General features: G+C 30.8%; 2 protein-coding genes across 2 annotated transcripts; one reads left to right on the plus strand and one right to left on the minus strand.

The window, feature by feature from the left end:
• Nucleotides 1-11,985: 11,985 nt before the first annotated feature.
• On the minus strand, nucleotides 11,986-15,140 carry LOC107624930 (uncharacterized). The gene is made up of 7 exons (XM_016327416.2): nucleotides 15,007-15,140; nucleotides 14,156-14,236; nucleotides 13,919-14,032; nucleotides 13,448-13,726; nucleotides 13,217-13,330; nucleotides 12,371-12,443; nucleotides 11,986-12,259 (listed from the first exon to the last, which is right to left on the minus strand). Exons 2-7 carry the CDS (start codon nucleotides 14,219-14,221, stop codon nucleotides 12,222-12,224), a joined length of 684 nt encoding a protein of 227 aa, XP_016182902.2. The 5' UTR covers nucleotides 14,222-14,236; nucleotides 15,007-15,140; the 3' UTR covers nucleotides 11,986-12,221.
• Nucleotides 15,141-15,934: 794 nt separating this feature from the next.
• LOC107624931 (uncharacterized) lies at nucleotides 15,935-18,704 on the plus strand. The gene is made up of 3 exons (XM_016327417.3): nucleotides 15,935-16,124; nucleotides 16,616-16,746; nucleotides 18,140-18,704. The coding sequence occupies exons 2-3, from the start codon at nucleotides 16,632-16,634 to the stop codon at nucleotides 18,523-18,525; spliced, it is 501 nt and encodes a 166-aa protein (XP_016182903.1). The 5' UTR covers nucleotides 15,935-16,124; nucleotides 16,616-16,631; the 3' UTR covers nucleotides 18,526-18,704.
• Nucleotides 18,705-19,351: the final 647 nt, after the last annotated feature.

Below are 19,351 nucleotides of genomic sequence, written 5' to 3' on the forward strand. Positions count from 1 at the left end.
TCATGACCAAGGCTAGCAGCCAAGCGCTACTATTTAGCTGACTTTAGATACTTTATACCATATATTAAGTGTATACATATGAACCTGTAGCGCTAGTCAGGAATTGTGTATCTAGTCTCGCATATTGGAATAAGTGTAAATTAAGCAGTTAATACAAGAAACGGAAAAGCATAGCATAGCATACTCATATCATACATGAAACTTCCGGAGGCTTAATTTCATCACAAAACACAAGTTCATACTTATTTACTTACTATATTATGTACATACTCTATCAATTATGCTTACAGGCCCCGCCTCACAAGAGGCATCCTAGACTGGGACTCGTTCTACATTATTAAATAAATAAAAGAGCTAACCCTCTAAAAAGACTATTCAAGAGCGAGGGTAAGGACCACTATTATTAAGACTACTACCATTATTACTACTGCTGCTGCTGATACTAGATCTCCAGAAACTGCTATTCCAATATGCGCAACTAGATACACGATTCTCGACTAGCGCTACAGACTCATATGTATACACTTAATATATGGTCTAAAGTATCTAAAGTCAGCTAAATAGTAGCGCCTGGCTGCTAGCCTTGGTCATGATAGGCTAGAAGTTGGGTCGTTACAATCAACTCGATCTCTGTTTATTTTTTAGAATGACAACGTGACTCTTCAAGATAAAAATGATCCACTTTGATTTCTATCCTCTACATTCGTGACACAATGCGGTCTTTGTGGGTGTTTTTCCGTCAACTCTGAACAGAAAGCGCTGACATATCAGGTTCAAAAATGGATAGGGGTCTAATTGTCTCTAAATTTAAATTGGTTAGGAGTTTATTTGTCCTTATTCTTTAAACAATATATTTTTAAATTAATTCTTATTCATTATATTAATATTTTTTTAATAAATTATTGCATATATGATATAATAAGTATAAATTAATTAATAAATTATTTAAATTTAAAATATTATTATTATGAAACTAAATAAATAATTCTCAAACATAACTTTTAAATATATAAATAGTAAACATTAAAATACGGTTAATTAATACATTAATAATAATAACCCTATGATATACTATTAGTATTATGATCTAGATAATTTTCACAATAAAGTGAAAACTAATGAACGCATTATTTGATATATCGAAAAAATTTTTGAGTAATAACAAATTTAATTTTTTTTATTTTTTTAATATAAATTAATAATTCTATTTGATATTTTTGTACTAAAATACACTATGAGTAGACTACTAATACTAAATAAAATAAAACATAATATAAAACATAATATATATATATATATATATATATATATATATATATATATATATATATATATATATATATATATATATATAGACTGTTTATAAACTCAACAAACTCAAAATATCAATAATATTATTAATCTATTAATAATACATATTGTCATAAAATTACAGATAGATAAAAATTTATCAATATAAGAATAATGTAGATTAATTAAAATTTTGCGTATATTAAAATTCAATTAAATTTACATATATTTTACTCAAAATATACGTAAAATTTTAATTGATTTTGAGTAAAATATATGTAAATTTAAGGGCAAGTTACCAAAATAAATTATTTTCTTTTCAATTTTATCGGATTACAACTTTTAAAGATTGTATACGCAAATGCAACTTTCACATTATTATAGAAACCATTAGAGGGGACCACTGGTTACGTTCAAACACAATAAAGAAGAAACCACGACATCCCTCCAGCAGTTTCTTCACGAAGTCTAACAATGCATAAACTACGAGAGGAGTATAGCAGTTTATACTTTTAGAGCATGCCTGTCTTTCATCTCCGATGCAACCTTCCTTATGGATCCAAGATTCATCAATAAAATGCTGAGCTATTGTTGAGGAGATTTGAGTGATATTTTCATGTCTTCTATTTATATAACAAAGCAAGACAATGTTGGCCAAGGTGATTCACTACAAGAAAACAACTCTATTGCCACGCTTTTTAAGCTACTACCACGCTTTTGAAAGGGTAACATCTGAAAGGGTGGTGGTTGCTCTATCGCCACGCTTTTGGTGACCTATCGCCACGCTTTATTTTTTGCCACGCTTTTGTGGATTATCACGTTTAAAAGCGTGGCCATATGTGTGAGATACGGCCACGCTTTAAAAGCGTGGCCATAGCTAGAGATACGGCCACGCTTTAAAAGCGTGGCGATAGCCTTATCAAATTTAATAAAAACATTTTTTTTCTGATTTTTCCTTCATCACTGCACAATATAAATTTGTAGTCCTTTTTTTATTACCAAACCTATAAATATAATGCAATTTTTATTACAAGACAAATCAAATAGTAATTAGTGACATATATAACTTTTACTATAATTATTTTATACATTAATACTCAAATACATAATATATCTCGAGTTCAAAATTCTTATTTCTCAACCAGAGTATAATAGCAATAATCAAATGGCAAAAGCATCATCTCCATATATATGTCCCACGGAGAAAGAAAACACTAGGACACTCTTTTTATATGGATAAAAGAATGGAAGGAATTTAAGAGTTTAAAATTACAAGTCACATTATATATAATAAATTCTATGCTTGTCCTCTACCAATTAACAAAAATGAAATTCTTTAAATAGTCCAAAATATCGTCACCCGATTCACGATTAATTTCCACAATTAAATAACCAAAGACTCCAGAAATAACCAAGAAGCGGCATCTATATATAATCTGCAAATTAAAAGTTTCATCACTAATAAATTAGAAAGCAATTATGCTAAGTCAAATAAAGATCATGAAAACTAACTTTGTTGATTATATTACCTTCTCAACGCGGAACTCTAGATCATCTTGCTCTTCTTGTTCTAACTGGTTGTTATTGACATCAACACATGGCGAGGGTCCCGTGTTGGTGTAAGTGGGAATGAATTTGAGGCGTTGATGAGGAAGACTTTGGTGGCATCGAAAGACAGAGAGGGTTAGGGTTGTGGTGGTGCCATTAGAGGTGAAATTGAAAGGAAAAGTAGTGCAGTTGGGTTAAGCAAAATATTGAAAGCAATCTTATATTTTGAAAAGGTTAAGCAAAACAAAATAAAAGTCAAAGTGAGCAGGTGGGTTAAGCAAAACAAAAAAAGAAAAGAAAAGAAAGGTTGTGCAGACCAAAAGAAAGGAACATTCACAAGTAGACATTTAAAATGCAGCACTATAATTAAATTTGTTAAGGCATATCAAATGAAAAGATCTTCTATGATTGTTAGGGGTTCGGCATTTCCGAGAGACTTATCGGGTACATTAACCACCAATTGTCCACATGCACCACTTATGTCCTGACCCATCTGCTTCCGAATTTTTGTTTGGATATTATACATACCTCTAAGAATTTTATGAAATGCCCAAACTTTCTGCTCAGTAGTTGGTTTGAATTGACTCAACATACCAATAGAGTTGAAAGGTATTAAGTTCACCACCTGCGAGATAGTTGAGACAATATGCACACTTTTATTACATAACTGGGAATGTCGATCAAGTTTAAAAACAAACAGATGCAAGGTGCAAAACAATTAGCATACATTAAGATATGAAACTAGGTACCGATTGGTAGGCATGCTGCTCTTCATTATTGACCCCATCAAGAATTATGTAATCGATCAATATCTTCTGCTGATTGTTAAGGATGAAACACGGAAGTTTCAAAACCACTGGAATTGTTCACACCTGAAGGGCCAAAAATACAGACTACATAAGAAATCACATGAATAGTGTGATTACCCGTTTCTTTGACATTCTTGCAGTGAAGCCATCAGTTTTTGCAAAGAAAAAGCACGAGCAACAGGCATTATCTGGCATCTGAATCAAGTGTCGCCATTAATCTCTTCCTTTCTCTGGCGGAGGGAGCACCGGCAGAGGGGTTGTGAGAGAGGTTGACTAACGAGTGTTATTGGAAGCGAGAGTGAGAGCGCCAGCGAAGAACGGCCACTACTATCCTGCGTGAGAAGGATGGAGGAGGAGGAGAAGAGCGCGGTAGCTGGGACTCGTGAAGGCGCCATGAAAGCGACAACGAACCCACCACCACTGCTGTCGTCCTGCGTGTCAGCGTGAGAAGGATGGAAGAGGAGTACATTAGGGTTAGGGACAGACGGGGGTGCCACTGCTGCGTGAATAAGGGTTAGGGGAATGGGAATCAGGGTTTTGTTAGAAACAAAAAGTTAAAGTTTTTTTTTGGAACTTTTTGGCCACGCTTTTGAAGCGTGCCAAAAAAGTTATAAGAAACGGCCACGCTTTTAAAACATCACTATAACAAAATCCTATCACCACACTTTTAAAGCGTGCCTGTTTCTCTCTATGGCCACGTTTTTTAAGCGTGGCAAAAAAAGCGTGGCCAAATCTCGAACCAATTGTCACCCTCATAAAAGCGTGGCCATAGATCCTTTTTGCCACGCTTTTTAAGCGTAGCAAAAAAATTGTGGCCAAATCTCTATTCAATCGCCACCCTCAACAAAGTGTCACCATTGACCACTTTAAGCTACACTTTTAAAGCGTGGCAAGAAAAAAACGTGACCATAGATCTTTTTCTTGTAGTGTGAAGCTTGATATGAAAGTAAAGAAGTCATAAAAGTTCATCCCTATTTCAAATAATAATAACACCACCACCACTATTAATAATAAACTATGTGTCCCTTATCCATAATTGAATTATCAGAAATTTCTTTTTCAATGAAATAAATCAATCTTTGAATGATAAATGATTATGCCATTAATACCTATGTTAGCAGCAAGATTGCATTTTTTTTTCACAAATTTTGAAAATTAAAAAAATTGGGAAAAAAAAAACCTAAAAAGAAATCATATTGATCGTTGAATATGCTTCAAATCTGTCAGAAGCTAGCTATATCACTGTCTCTACCATCTAATGCAATAATTAACATCTTTTTACACAGGGGAATAAATAATATGAGATAAGTGATGCCAACAGAAGCATTACTTTATTTGGTCCATAAAAAATTCCAACTTTAAAGGGATTGTAGGAAACGATTTCAGAAGCAAGAGGGTATAAGTGTATAACATCGATAAACATAAGAAGTTAGGGCATACCAAATTATGGTACCATCTACTGGGAACAAATACAATTTCACCTGCTTCTTGCATGCATTCTTACCAGATAGCCTGCATACATGGACAAATTGCTGAAAGCTAATGCAGAAGTTTCTCGGAACGAATAGAATTTACGACAAGATGGAGAGTTAAAATTATAATCAAGCATAAACCGCTATACCTTTTTTGCGGTTTATGTATTGTTGGACTTCGTGAAGAAATCGTTGGAGAAGTGTCGCGATTTTTTTATTGTGTTTAAACGTAAACCGCTATATCCCTCTAACGGTTAGCGATTCACATGTATTCCTAATCCATTGGTCCTCAGTCGCGGTTTTTATAATAATGTGAAAGTTGCATTTATTTGTCTATACAATTTTTAAATGTTGTATTCTGGTAAAATTGAAATGCAAATGATTTATTTTTGTAACTTGTCCTAAATTTAATTGAACTTAGAGAATAAGGATAAATAAATCTCTAATTAATTTGAATTTAGAGATAATTAGACTCCTATCCATTTCTGAACCTGACATGTCAGCATTTTTCGTTTAGAGTTAATGAAAAAATACCTGTAAGACTATATTGAGTCACAGAAATAAAAGACAGAAAATAAAGTAAATCGTTTAATTTTTATCTTGAGGAGTCACTCATTTTAAAAAATAGACAAAAATTGAATTAGTAGTTCACTCAAATATATATTATCGTGTCGAGATAGTATCTGAAATTACGATATTGGGCCTACAATAGAAGAAAGTACATGTAAAACATTCCAATTCTTAACTCAGCAGGATTTTTAACAGAATGTAGTGTAAATTGAATTAAATATACATGAAGTGTGGAGATATTTATAGAGTTCATGAATGACTTAGTCATTGTAGCATAAATCTCTTGACTGATAATAGATTGGTATTGTTGAGTTCATTTTACAAATTCAGATATGAACAATTATAATTATTATTACTAACGATTTTATTTGTAATGAAATATCTTTTCAACTGTTTTTCTATTGTTTATAAAGAAATCATTTTTAAATATTTATTCAAATAATTTAAATCTAATGTCAATTTTGTTTTTAATGTTCAAAGAGAAGAATGCCTTGATATTAATAATAAACAATATAATGCGCTGAATAAATAAACCGGTTATTTTAAATTAGATTAAATTATTGGTAAAAAAATATAGAATGGGTTATTTTAAATTATCTTTAGTTTTAATTCCCTTTTTGTCTTATTTTTTTTTTTTCAGAATTTGGTAAAATATGAAAGGTATGTACATCTCTAGATTTATTGTACACATGTAATATCCTTAGTGATCCACACATTTGAATTCAAGCTTTTAATTTTTTTTAAAATACCATATATATATGTGTGTGTGTGTGTGTGTGTGATTTTATAAAAAGTGTTGGAATCATTAATTAATAGACTTTGATTTATTTTTTATGTTATTTTAAATTCCGTAAATTTTATCAAAAGATACTTTTTTTTAAATGTTGTTGGATAATAGAAACAATATAGTTTCTCCAGCTTTATCCACTCATACTTTTAAGATATTTTTAACTTATGAATTATGATCATATCAATCATAGCCAGGTCATATGACACTATGAGTTCTTTTTTTTTTTGAATTTTTATTTCTTATTAAATTTTATTAAAAAAATAAAAATAGAAAATAAAAACAAAAAATACTTTATTTTTTTTTAATTCAAAAAATTTGAAAACAAAAAAACAGCAATATAAAGACACAAATTATATATGATTACGTCTCAATTTATTACATATTATTGGCGAAAGGAATTTATATTATTTTTTTTTAGCTTAAAACAGATCTTATGTGGGGCCTTTTCATTATTCAATACTTTTAGAATTATTATATCATTATATTATTAATCACTTTTCTTAATTATAAAACTAGAATTTTATTTATATGATTTACAATACATTCTATGTGGTTGCCTTATGATTGGATGTATCTCTTTGTTTATGAAACATATACAAATAAATTGGAAAGTAAATTAATAAGGTATGAAATTAAAAGCTTATAATATTAATTTTTCACCTGTTTAATATGTAAAAAACAAAATGAACCACATTCCCGAATTTGAAAGAACTTGTTTCTCTTTGTAAAATATTTTTTTTAGATGTTTGGAATCAAAAAAAAAGAAAAGAAAAGAAAAAAGGAGTTGGTAGAGCAAAAGAAAGGGAAAAAAAAATGAAGCAAATGGCATTGAAGTGAAGCAAAGCAGAAAGAAAATTAAACCTTAACATAAAATTCAGCATAAGATATATTAATTAGAAGCCTTTAATGTGATATCATATGATCATATCATATGGTTTGAGAAATAAATGAAATAAATGTTGCTTTTAGATGAAAACAATGCAATGCCCCCACAATGAAGAAATCACTTTAGTTGACTTTGTTGCTCAATTTATTTATTGATGATGGCAAGAACTTGAAGGGAAAGCTTGATATTATTGATGTGAAACTTTTCACTTTGGGGTAGAAATTTTTTTCAAGTTTTTCACTTTTTTTTTTTTTTGGTTATTTTCCCTTTATTTCATTAAAATAGCAACTAGGCAAAAGATCTTATCACAACCTTTCAATTTTGCATACCATTTTTCCAAACTTTCATATCTTTTATTTTTTAAAATAAGATTAAAAATTTTTTTTTGACTTAATCATGAGGCCTATATGGGTATTTTATTTGTGAATCAATTGCTGCCACTATCCATATCACACTCCACGCAAGCAATCTTTTCTTAAAGTTAAAGTTTGGAAAATGTTTACATCACATGATTCTTTTACAGTTTTACCATATCAAAATGGTATATAATTCTCAACAATTTGGATTGTTTGATGAGAAAATTTATTGCATCTATCTAACCCTACCAAGCTGAAGTTTATATATATTTTTATAAAAAATACAAAACTATTAACATCTCGAGTGCTATGATACTTCTAATATTATGCCTAACTTACTAAAAAAAATAAATAAATAATATTTAATAAATTTTAAATATTTTATATTTTATTTTAAATATTTTATTTTTTATTTTTAAAAATAAGTCAAACAATTTAAATATCATAATAAAAATATCATAGAATTTATCTTCTGTATTTTATAGAAAGCAGTTTGATTTAACATTTAAACAAGTACAAGCATGTACCAAGTGAATTTCCATTTATAGCAAGTAGTAAATTTTAACAAACTAAATAAAAATAACAACAATAATGACAATAATAATAATAATAATAATAATAATAATAATAATAATAATAATAATAATAATAATAATAATAATAATAAAAGTTGTGCTGGATAAAAACAAATTGCTTGAAAGTTATAAGAGGTAAGTTACTTGGTACATTGTATAAAAATGGTACATAAAAAATGCTTTCCTTAGAAAAAAGATTGATATATGGGTAGCATTTCACTTTTCCTGATTTGGCAAGTCACCTTCTAGGTAAAAATTATTTCACCAATATTATGGATTATTATTGTAAAGGGAAGCATTGTTTTTATTCTTGGCTTCATTGTTTCCATGCACCCAATACATAAAAAGAAACCATAAATCTTTCCTTAGGAACATACTATGCTTCTTGACTAAGCATTGCTTCCTTCTTCTTATAGAATGTTTTGAATTTCATTTAAGATCTCCAAAAGCATGACATAAAGCTTTCCAAAAGAAAAACCAAACATGCTATTAGTTATTTCCATTATTTTGGTAAACATGCAAATAGATTCTAATAAATTTTAGATCAGAGACTTTTGTTTTTAATAAATTTTTATGATAGGTTAGTTTTTTCGTCGATTTTAGTCAAATTTTTAGTATCATTATAAGAATAAATTAGTGTCCCTTTAAAACGGAAAAGAAACTGTCTAAAAAGGGTAATTTCCAAAAATTTCTAGAAAATGAAAATTTATTAAAAAATAAAGTATTTGATTTAAAATTCTGTAGAAATTAATTTGAATGTTTAATCTTTTTATTTTTCTGTCACCATAATATAAACCCTATTATCAATAAACTATGATTGTTTTTTTAGTAAGAACTTGAGATCACTATGTACATATATATGATCATACATACTAACATAGAACACATGGCAATTTTGTAAGTAGCAATATAATTCAATTCTTAGCATAATTTCCATGGAAAGGTCAATAGATTAAATGGTGAAACCATATCTTCTATTAGATTTTGAGCTATTAATATTTTAATTAATTCCTTGTCAATTGAAATAAAAAATAAAAAATAAAACTAAAATCAGCTTCAAAAATGCCCTTTAATTTTCTTTCAATCCTCATGTGTCACTGATTTTGGACCCAGCAGCAGTCAATAGCATGCTACCCCACAATTTAGAGACATTCTTGATTCTTATGCACACATTTAATTTGAACACATGATCAATTTTCTTTTTTAGTGGGACACCCTTACCCCAAAAACTCAAAGACTCTAAAATCAAATGGAATTTTTTGAATTTTCCACAATGTAACAGTTCTTGTCTCAATCAAAATAATGAGGCAGATTTGGTCATTAATATAGATTACATAATGGATAATCTGAATGTTCATATCTCTTTCATGCACGGACCACACTTAATTGCAGTAGGACAATCTTAGTTGTGACATATAACCACCAAAGTTTAAGTTATAGGAAATAGTAATGACTAAACAAAATTTAGGAGCATTAATGTATTGATGCATCAGCTCAATTCCCTGCAATATGCATCAATAGGTTTAGTGGTACCAACATAGATATGAGATATGAATATGGAAACTTATGAACTTGAAAAAATTGAGATGTAAAAAAGACGTGTGTCAATCGAGTATCGTTTAGTTTTAGGTAGCGTTTGGAACTCAGAAATTGAAATAAGTCTTAGTATTTGGTATAAAGTGGAAGATAGAGACTGAAATAAGAATGAAACTCTAATTTAATTTTCACAAAGGATAAAATTAGAATTAATTAATTGAAATGAGAGTATTTTAGGTATAAAATGTTATTAAAGTTTCCGTCTCTATCCCTAAAAATTTCAGTCTGCTGTGTCCCCACTTTTTGGAGGTACTAAAATACTGAAATTTTGGGAATAGAAACTGAAATTTTAGTACCAGTCTCTGGCCAACAAACATAATACTAAATCTCAGCCTTCCAGTCTCCGTCTCAGTACCTCAAAATAAATACTACCTGTGTCTTTAACATAAACAAAGCAAGTTAATAATGTGTCTGTACTTCTTACACGATATATTTATCTATAATTTGAATGGAATGATACATTAATGAACATCAATAATGTGTTTGGTTTGTGTTTTTCATTTTGTTTTTAGGATATTGTAAAGAAAAAAAATAGTGAAAAATAAAATTCGTCTTTCATTTTCATTGTCTGATTTTACTATTTTCCTTCATAAAATACTAAAAAATATGAAAATGAAAACCAAACACATCGCTAGCTGTCACACCAAACAATCGAAATAATGAATTTCGCTATAACTGAATAGGTCAAATCAAACTAAATTAAGCCTGATTGGACTTGGGGAAATTCATAATCTTATAAATGGATAATATGTGATCATATTTTGCCAAAGCAAGAGGGGTATAACTATTATCATGCAAAAGCATTGGTGATCAAACAAAAACTAATGCCTTTCAGGGACAGTAATATGTGCTTTTCTTGAAGGACCACTATCCTTCTCTAAAATTAGAATTCACATGGAGGCATGTGGATATAAGAATGAAACCTTGAGGGACAAAAAATTAGGGGTAGATTTAATTATCTGAGTATGGTAAACTCACCTATTTGCATGTGATATCCAAAAGCCTCAAAGAAATACATTGAATAACAGTGGACCAAACAAATGTATGATAACAACAGCTATAATATAAAGTCTTGCATATGAAAAGTACCATCATATTGTCATAATCATCTGAAATTGAAGTGTCTAACCATATTTATGTATAAAGTCTAAGAGTAAAATGTTCCAAGTTGATTTATGAAGGAAACCCATCTTCCTAAAACAAGGACGGAAGGCTCATTGAGGAATGGAAGTGAAGAAAGACACATAAGACAACAAAAATGTAGATGGTTTATTAATTAATCTCGCTATTTCTTCCACCACCTTTGATTTATACACAATAACTTCTCATTTAAGTGGCAAAGCTTTCAAGCGTCAAAGGTTTTACTGGTGGTTTTCAATAATCAAGAATTGATTAAAAGACTTGGAATTAAGCTAAGGATTAAGAAGAATCGTTTTACCTAGTTTATCTAATTGTTGATTTATGGATGTATTGATAAATTGGAAGTGAAATGGTGTGACTGATGATGCTTGAATGATCATTTAAAGTTATGTGTAAATTCTTGATGAATTTGATGAAACATGGATGATTTAAGGATTATTTTAGAATTAGGGGTCAAATTGTAAATAACATAAAACTAGTATATGAGTGTTATACTATTAGGACAAAATTATAATTTTAGAAGCGTTTGAGGTCTTTGATGTAAAATACAAAAGTTGGCTTATTAGAAGTTATCTAAAACTCAAATAAGTCCGTAGAGGGTAATTTTAGTCAAATGGAGGTTGAGATTAATAATCTAAATTTTAATAAGTATAAAGATAAAATGATAATTTTAGAGAACAAGGGCTAAGTTGCAAAAGATGATAAATTGTAAGATCTTCAACAAAGAGGTGAGCCAAATCATTTTTCACATCTAGATGTGTAACACCAAAACAGTGTGGAAAGGAGAATATGCATAAAGTGCACACAAAATACTTCATATGGTGTAGAACTATAGCTAGTTCGCCACATAATCAAAACGATGCTCCCAAGTTTCTTTAAATCAGTCAGTACCATTCTTAAAATGGTTTTGACTTGTTAGTTGGGTATGTTTAGCCATTCAAACGGATGGCAACTAAAAGTGCAATGTGACTTTGAATTTCTATTCCAAATACCGTGGATATGTTCATAGTGAAGATGGAAAATATTACAGAGATAATATAATAATGATACCATTCCTGAGCCTTCACCTAATAACTTACACTTCTAGTCTAATACATTATGTTCAGAAGAAAATTACATTAGTAACATTCATTACATTGCTAAAACATATTTCTTTTACTGCAGCAAGGAAACTATTATTGAAAAAGAATCATCCAACCATGGTCCTCTTTCTCCCTCTTTGTCGCACTACAGTAAATTGTTAAGTGTGACTATAAGTAACATATCTTGAAAACAAAGAGGAAAGAGAAGGGGGGGGGGGGGGGGGATCTAAACTTCAAACAAGAGGGAAGTTGATACCTTGAGCAAGTTTATTCAATGTGGATGACCACTGCTTTGATGACTTGCGGTATGCAGCAAGTATCCGATCCATCTGTCGAGGAAGATTATGGGATTGTACTAAGTGAGAAATCAATATTGTTTGTTTCCTCTGTTTGATGAAGCAGAAAGCTTTTTTTTTTTTCAATAAAAGAAACCAAGCACAAAGAATATTAGATCAGCATAAAATAAGCTATATATTAGAACAGAATAACAATCTATAGTCCCTCATTGGAAATCTTGACTCAGCTAGCATGAGCATCTTGGGAATGTCTCACCATCTCCGCATGTTTGAACTCGGTTAATTATCATGCTAATCATAAATTAGGCTTTAGTTTTAATTGCCAAGTCAGGGTTACACACTCTTGTGCAAGTAATCGATGAGAGGCAGTCATTCTAGAAGGAGATTAAGCAGTACTTGGACTAATGCATTGACCTAGCTGCTGAGGCATTATTATTTTTTCTTGGTTTCAGTTCATATCTCACATTCGGAGCTACAACCCAACTAGTAATATATATTATCAATATATGTCACAGACTCTTTAGAAGCCAAATACAATTTAAGAATTTAAAAATAAATAAATAAATAAAAACCCCAAGATTGAAACTAGTGATGACTCATTAGAAATTCTAATAGACATTGTTGTGTGCGCACTTTTATAGTTCTCATAAAGCTATATAATAAGCCTGCAATCACAATTCACAACTGGAAATATTTCTAACAGCACCATTTTGTTTGAAGCACATCAAACACAAACAATAGCACTTCTAATCTGCAGCATATGCGCATACAAGTTAAGATTATTGAAAAAGGGCATAATGAATTACCACATTCCCACATGACGAATGCATTGAAAGAAGAGCTCTTTCCAGAACATACAAATCAACAGCTTTATCTTCTGGTAGAGTTGAAGTGAAGCTCAATCCAAAGTCAATTAGGACCTGCATAAAAACACAGTTGAGTTATGTTTTATCAGTTTTATGATATTTTCCATAATTACATAACTTGAGTCTATAAATAACAATAGTCCTAATGAGATGACAGTTAAAACAACTCACCAATTGATTGGTACCACTCTTCAGCAACATATTTGATGTTGTTAAGTCACCATGAATAAGGCCACCATCATGCAATTTACCAATTGCATCACCAACTTGGGAAGCAATATCATCAAGCCGCTCTTCAACAACACCTTTCAACCCAAATTCAAGAAGTACTTCTTTGAGGGAAGGGCCCTCAACATACTCAAAAGTTAAAGTGTTCAACACAGTATCCACGGCATAGAGTGCAGGAGTACAAACCCCAAGCTTTCTCGCTTTGGTCATGCACCTAGCCTCCTGTTCAAACAAATTGATTTGATTGGTAAAAGGATAGCATGTCAAAATAATCCAAAAAGCACAGAAAATAGTAATACAACTAAACCTTTTCTCACCATATGGCATCAGTTACATGAATTAAACCAAGTCACTGAATTCCGGGGCATCATAATAAACATAAACAGAAAATAATGAAATTATCGTGATACTCACAGCATTTAAGCGCCTAAGGGTAAGCTTAGTATCCAAAGTTGGATGCCTATACTTCTTTGAGAAGCGTTCCTTGATGACAGACCTCCTCCCCACAAAATTGGACTCAAAAACCCTCTACAAAGAATGATTAAAATCAACAGAACAAAAAGCAAGTCAACTATATCAGACATGGATGGATTTTTGAAAATTCATATAAAGGAAGTTGACAATATGACATTGACGAATATTAGCACTTACAGCTTCAGCACCTTGCTTTAACAGCACGAGCGGGCTGTGGTTTGCACAAGCTTCAGTCTCCTCCATTATGGTAGAAAATTCCTTCAATTTGACAAAATGGAAAATCGGGTATAGAAATGGTAAAGTTACGATATTGATTTGAATACGATGATATTCAAGTGAAAATAGTTAAGAGACAATGACAAAAACAAGCAATTTGAAGAACTAACTGACAGTGTTTGGAAAGTTAAATATGTGAGAAAATTAAATTCTGATGTTAGAAACAACTCAGTATACTAACGGAATTGATTCAATTAAATGATTTGGAATGACTATTTAAATGAAATAAAATATTATATTTTAATAGTTACACACACAATTATTTTTTAAACAGCATGAGATAATCAAAATGAAATAAATAACCTTTGTATAAATCAGTTTTTTTTTTCCATCATTGTGCGGACTGTATAATTGATACAAAATCATATTACGTAAAAAATTTATACAATATTAATAGCATGACAATCCATGATTACAAATTGAATACCACAGCTTCCAAATTGATCCTATCAAATTATTTGACAAACTGCATCAACATCTCTAGTCTCTACTGGACCACAAACAATTCCATACAAAATTTCATATTCTATTTGATAGCATTTCACATTTAGGGATTAAGGTTGACAAAAGTCCGAAGGGGGCAAAATTTGATGGTAGCGTTTCACGTTGAAATCGGTAAAGTTTTTTAGTTTTCACAAAAACGAGGGTTTTGATGACGGAAAGAAGCAAGGCAACATCATTGTGTGTATGCTTTGGGAACAAGAGAGTGAAGCGCTGAAAGAGTTAAAAGGAAAATAGCAGATGAAACTCACAGAGAAGGATGTAACGGTTGCGGTGGAAGGAGAGCGATGACCAACGGTGACGGCGGCGTCAAGGAGTGGCGGGAGAAGAGCAGCAGGGACGCTCACTTGGCAGTTGGTGGCTGTGGAACAAACAAGCGGGGAACAGAGAGAGAAGGGTTTTAGACTTTAGTTTTTTCATTTTAGATAAGCTAGGGACATTTTTGGTATATTTAACTTTTATGTAAGGTATTTTTGGTATCTCATAAATCTAACTATTATTTTTTTATGATTAAATAATGAAAAATCTCCAATCCCAAAAAAAAAAAAGAAGAGATAAAAAATCGCTTTATCCAAACAAATAATAAAAAATAAAAAAATATTTATTCTAAAAATAAAAACTAAATTATTTAACATTTTTATTTATATTTTAATATTTAACACTAAATACAATATTAAAATATAACTATTTTGAAAATATTATAATTAGTAAGATAGAGAAAAATAAAAAATCGAAATTTTATATGAAATCGAAAAAATAAATTAAGTATTTAAAATATAAAATTTTAATAAGATTTAAATCATAAAATCATACAAATTTTGTAAAAATAATTTATTGATTTAAAATCATAATATAAAAAAATTTTAAGAATTAAATCGAAATTATATCTATTATCATAATTGGATAATTTAGGCATACACTTTATTTATTTATGTAATTTATTGTATAAATGATATCTTTTAATTTAGGTAAATATAATTGATCTAAAATTTTAGGGAGAATAAATTATATTTTATAAATTGAATCTTAACCAATTATATCTTTAAGCATTTAAAAAATAATTCATCCAAAAATAAAATTATAAAATTTTACCGAATGATTAGCCATTAAAACATACCCAAAAAAATAAAAAATAAAAAATAAAAAATAAAAAAGTCCTACTAATAAATGATTTTTGTAAAAATATATAAGAAAAATCATAGATGAGCAACAAAGAAAAAAAAAGGTTTGGAAATCCCTAGAAAGCATAGAAACCTTTGATGACTGGAGCTGAAATCTTCAAAATATCAAAATGATAAGAGTAGCTGATCCACTTGCCAGAGAAATTTAGAGAACCATAGAAGCTTTTTTTTTTCTTTCCCCTTTCACGGTACTCTCTTGTTCTGTTCTTCTCGCACTTTGTCTCTTCCTTTTTTTCGTCTCTTATTTTTGTCCCTAAAACCCATGCTATGTATGCTGATTTTGATTCAAAAAATATTTTTTTTTTATTATTTTAAAAAATATCACACCAAAGTTTCTTCTTTTGTTATTGCTGCAAAATTTTCAGGGCTTTTGGGTTTGTGGGTTCTGTTAAATTTCATGGGATTCTTTGCTTATGTGGCATGCCATGCTCAGTTGCTGTTAATTTTGTGACATTATTTATTTCTTAGTTATACTTTTTAATTTTCTTTCATCCTGATGTATATAATTTGTTGTGAGCATATAATTAGTTAGCTGTATTACTTGCTAATTGCTTGCTTTTAGTTGTGATTGAACATTTTGTCAATGTGTTCTTGTTGGTTGATTTACCTGTTTGTATCAAACTTTTGGAGATTTTATTCATATTTCTTCATTTTGATAGCACCCTTTATTTGTTTTCAGTGATTTTCTACCTACCATGAAGAGGACAATGCCATGGAGTGATGATGATGATGACTCCTCGGGTGACGAGTCGCCGGCTTCGCATTCCGACTCTGACAACGATAATGAAGCCAGTGGGAAGAAATCAAAAGGTATTTGATTGAATGAATTGGTGACATGTATGATGAAGTTCTGATCTTATGAAAAGTTCTTGATTGAATGATAGGTGCAGATTGTATCTAGGCTGAATCTATGTGTCACACTGTGACTCCCTTCATTTCAAACTAAAAGGTCGATTTGAATGAATGATAGGTGCAGATTGTACATATTGCATACTAGAAAAATTAAAACCGACTTATCAATATGAAATGGAGGGAGTAGATTCTGAAGAGTATCCTAGTTTTGTTGAAAGATGAATGTGGCAATGCACATAGATGGTTGTTATGATTATGTACAAAAGCTATGTTTCGAGCTGTGTGACGGTTATAGATATCCCAACATATATATTATTCACAATGTATCTCATGGTTTTATTCTCTATATTTGCTTCAACTAACATGTGTATCAACTTCCATTCTAGTTGTGAAACCTTGATATGGTTCTTTCAGGTTTTGTTTTGAATGTTTCCGAGCACAAAAACAAAAAATGGAACATTCCTTGATGATCATATCGTTGTTGGCAACTGATAGAGTAGAATTTCTTAAGGTATGTTCTAACCAAACATACCCTAAAGTTGAGAGATGGTTGAGAGACAATTTATGGAAGAGAGGTTGCACAATTTGATGATGCTGCATTGTCAGATAGGTTGTTTCTTGTTAATGTGGATAGTGATTAATAATCTAGTGATAATGTTGAGGATAATTGCATACCAAGCAATTACTGATGACTATATAATTATGGTCTTCCAGAGGATGTTACGTTACCTAATGTCGTGATCCATGTCATGAAATGTTACATTACCTAATGATAGCATAACTTAGAAGAATTGATTGAGATCTATACCGGCATAAAAAGGATTGACAAATGTGAGTATACAATCAACTATGACAAATGTGATTCCAGTTATGGTTTCTTTAGCTTCTAGAATAATCGATATTTGGGCAAATTATGACGACCTTCACTCAGGCTCGGCGAAATTCATCGTGATTCTCATCTATTTGTCTAGGTGACATTGACCTTTCTGAGGTTACTGTCTTGTTTATAGGGTCTTAGTACCATATTATAAAAAATACGAAAGTATCAAGTGTATTACTACTCAAATCTATGGATAGGATAATCAATAATGTGTGATTTTAGAAAGAAGTTGGATTTCACGAAACCTGGGGAGAGGCTCGTATAATTTGCCCTAGATATTTTCAATTGAACTTAAATGAGAAACATTGGGATCTTTAGCACGATTGGTGAGTGTTGTTGGTTCATGAAGTTCCTAGTTTCCGTAACCAATATTATTATTATTGCTTCATACTTGGTGCTTTTAAAAAGTTGACATATTGAAATTTGCTCACTATGTCGATTGCAATATGATTTTTCTGTACATGTCTGCAGGAAAATCTGGGAAGCAGAAAAGTGCTGCAATTGATTTTGAAGCTCTGAGGCGGCATGGATATAAAGGTGGACCGTCGGTATTGAGGGTACCCCCGCCGAAAGAAGGCGACACAAAGCAGGATTGGTCTTGGTCCACTGGAAGAGATAAGCGTGACAACAAGGAAACTGAAGAATCGTACGAACAGCGACAGAAAACAAGAGAGGCTATATCGATTGGAGAGCAGCTGGCGACTGTTCAGACTCGGAACGATAAGAAGAATCTTTCATTCTCTCAGAAGGAAAAGAGGAAAAGGGAACTTGGTCAGGCAAGTAGAGGGAAAAGTTATGTTGAAGAAGAGAAGAGGTTGTTGAGGGAAAGTGGTATATATTCGGGTTTTGATTCTTAGTTTGCTAGGGTAGAATCCACTTCATCATGTAGAAAAAGTTCACTATCATCTGTGGTTTTTGTTGTAATGAAAAAGATTTGTTTTTAGTATCTTGAAAGTGTGAAACATCAAACATATGAATTAGAGGGAAGTTTTTATGGTTTTAACTTCTAAGAAATATCCGTGGTGTCAAGATTGTATTTTGGGAAGGCAATTCTATCCGCCCCATGTTAAATGGAGCGGATTTGGGTCGACCTGATTGTTTTTTGTTTGGGGATGGGGCCAATATGCCCTATTATCTGCCCCACCCAAAATTTATAACTCAAATGGCATAGTTTTTCATCGTTACTTAGTGATTTTGGATTTGTATTTCACTCCTAAATTAAAAAAAAAAAAGGAAAAAAGAAAAAACCACTTTTAGTCCTTTTCACCTAGATTTAGAAATCCTAATGCGCCTCTCTCCTCTTCCTCTTATCAAAGATGTTTTTAAGGTAGCATTTTGAGGTACTGAGACTGAAAGACTGAAATTCAGTATCATGTTTGTTGGTTCAGAGACAAATTTCAGTATTTTAGTACCTCCAAAAAGAGAGAACACATGGGACTAAAATTTTTAGAGATAGAGATTGAAACTTTAATAACATTTTATATCTAAAATACATTCATTTCAATTTATTAATTTCAATTTTATCCTTTGTACAAATTAAATTAGAATTTTATTCTTGTTTTAATTTCTGTCTCCCATTTTGCACCAAACAGAATACTGAGATTTATTTCAATATCTGTTTCTTAGTCTCTGTCTCTCAGTCTCAGTCTTTTCGTCTCTGTTTCTCCACCAAACGCTACCTTA

This window comes from Arachis ipaensis, chromosome B2 (genome assembly GCF_059453495.1).
Source record: "Arachis ipaensis isolate K30076 ecotype BB chromosome B2, ASM5945349v1, whole genome shotgun sequence".
Lineage (NCBI taxonomy): Eukaryota > Viridiplantae > Streptophyta > Magnoliopsida > Fabales > Fabaceae > Arachis > Arachis ipaensis.

Bases quoted from the DNA above. Each gene is read 5' to 3' on its own strand.
- LOC107624930 (XM_016327416.2), bottom strand. From the start codon at position 14,221: ATGGAGGAGACTGAAGCTTGTGCAAACCACAGCCCGCTCGTGCTGTTA. The intron at 14,033-14,155 runs GTAAGTGCTAAT...CATTCTTTGTAG, and splicing joins TAAAGCAAGGTGCTGAAGCT to AGGGTTTTTGAGTCCAATTT. The intron at 13,331-13,447 runs GTGAGTTGTTTT...GTTTTTATGCAG, and splicing joins AGAGTGGTACCAATCAATTG to GTCCTAATTGACTTTGGATT.
- LOC107624931 (XM_016327417.3), top strand. From the start codon at position 16,632: ATGAAGAGGACAATGCCATGGAGTGATGATGATGATGACTCCTCGGGT. The intron at 16,747-18,139 runs GTATTTGATTGA...ACATGTCTGCAG, and splicing joins CAGTGGGAAGAAATCAAAAG to GAAAATCTGGGAAGCAGAAA.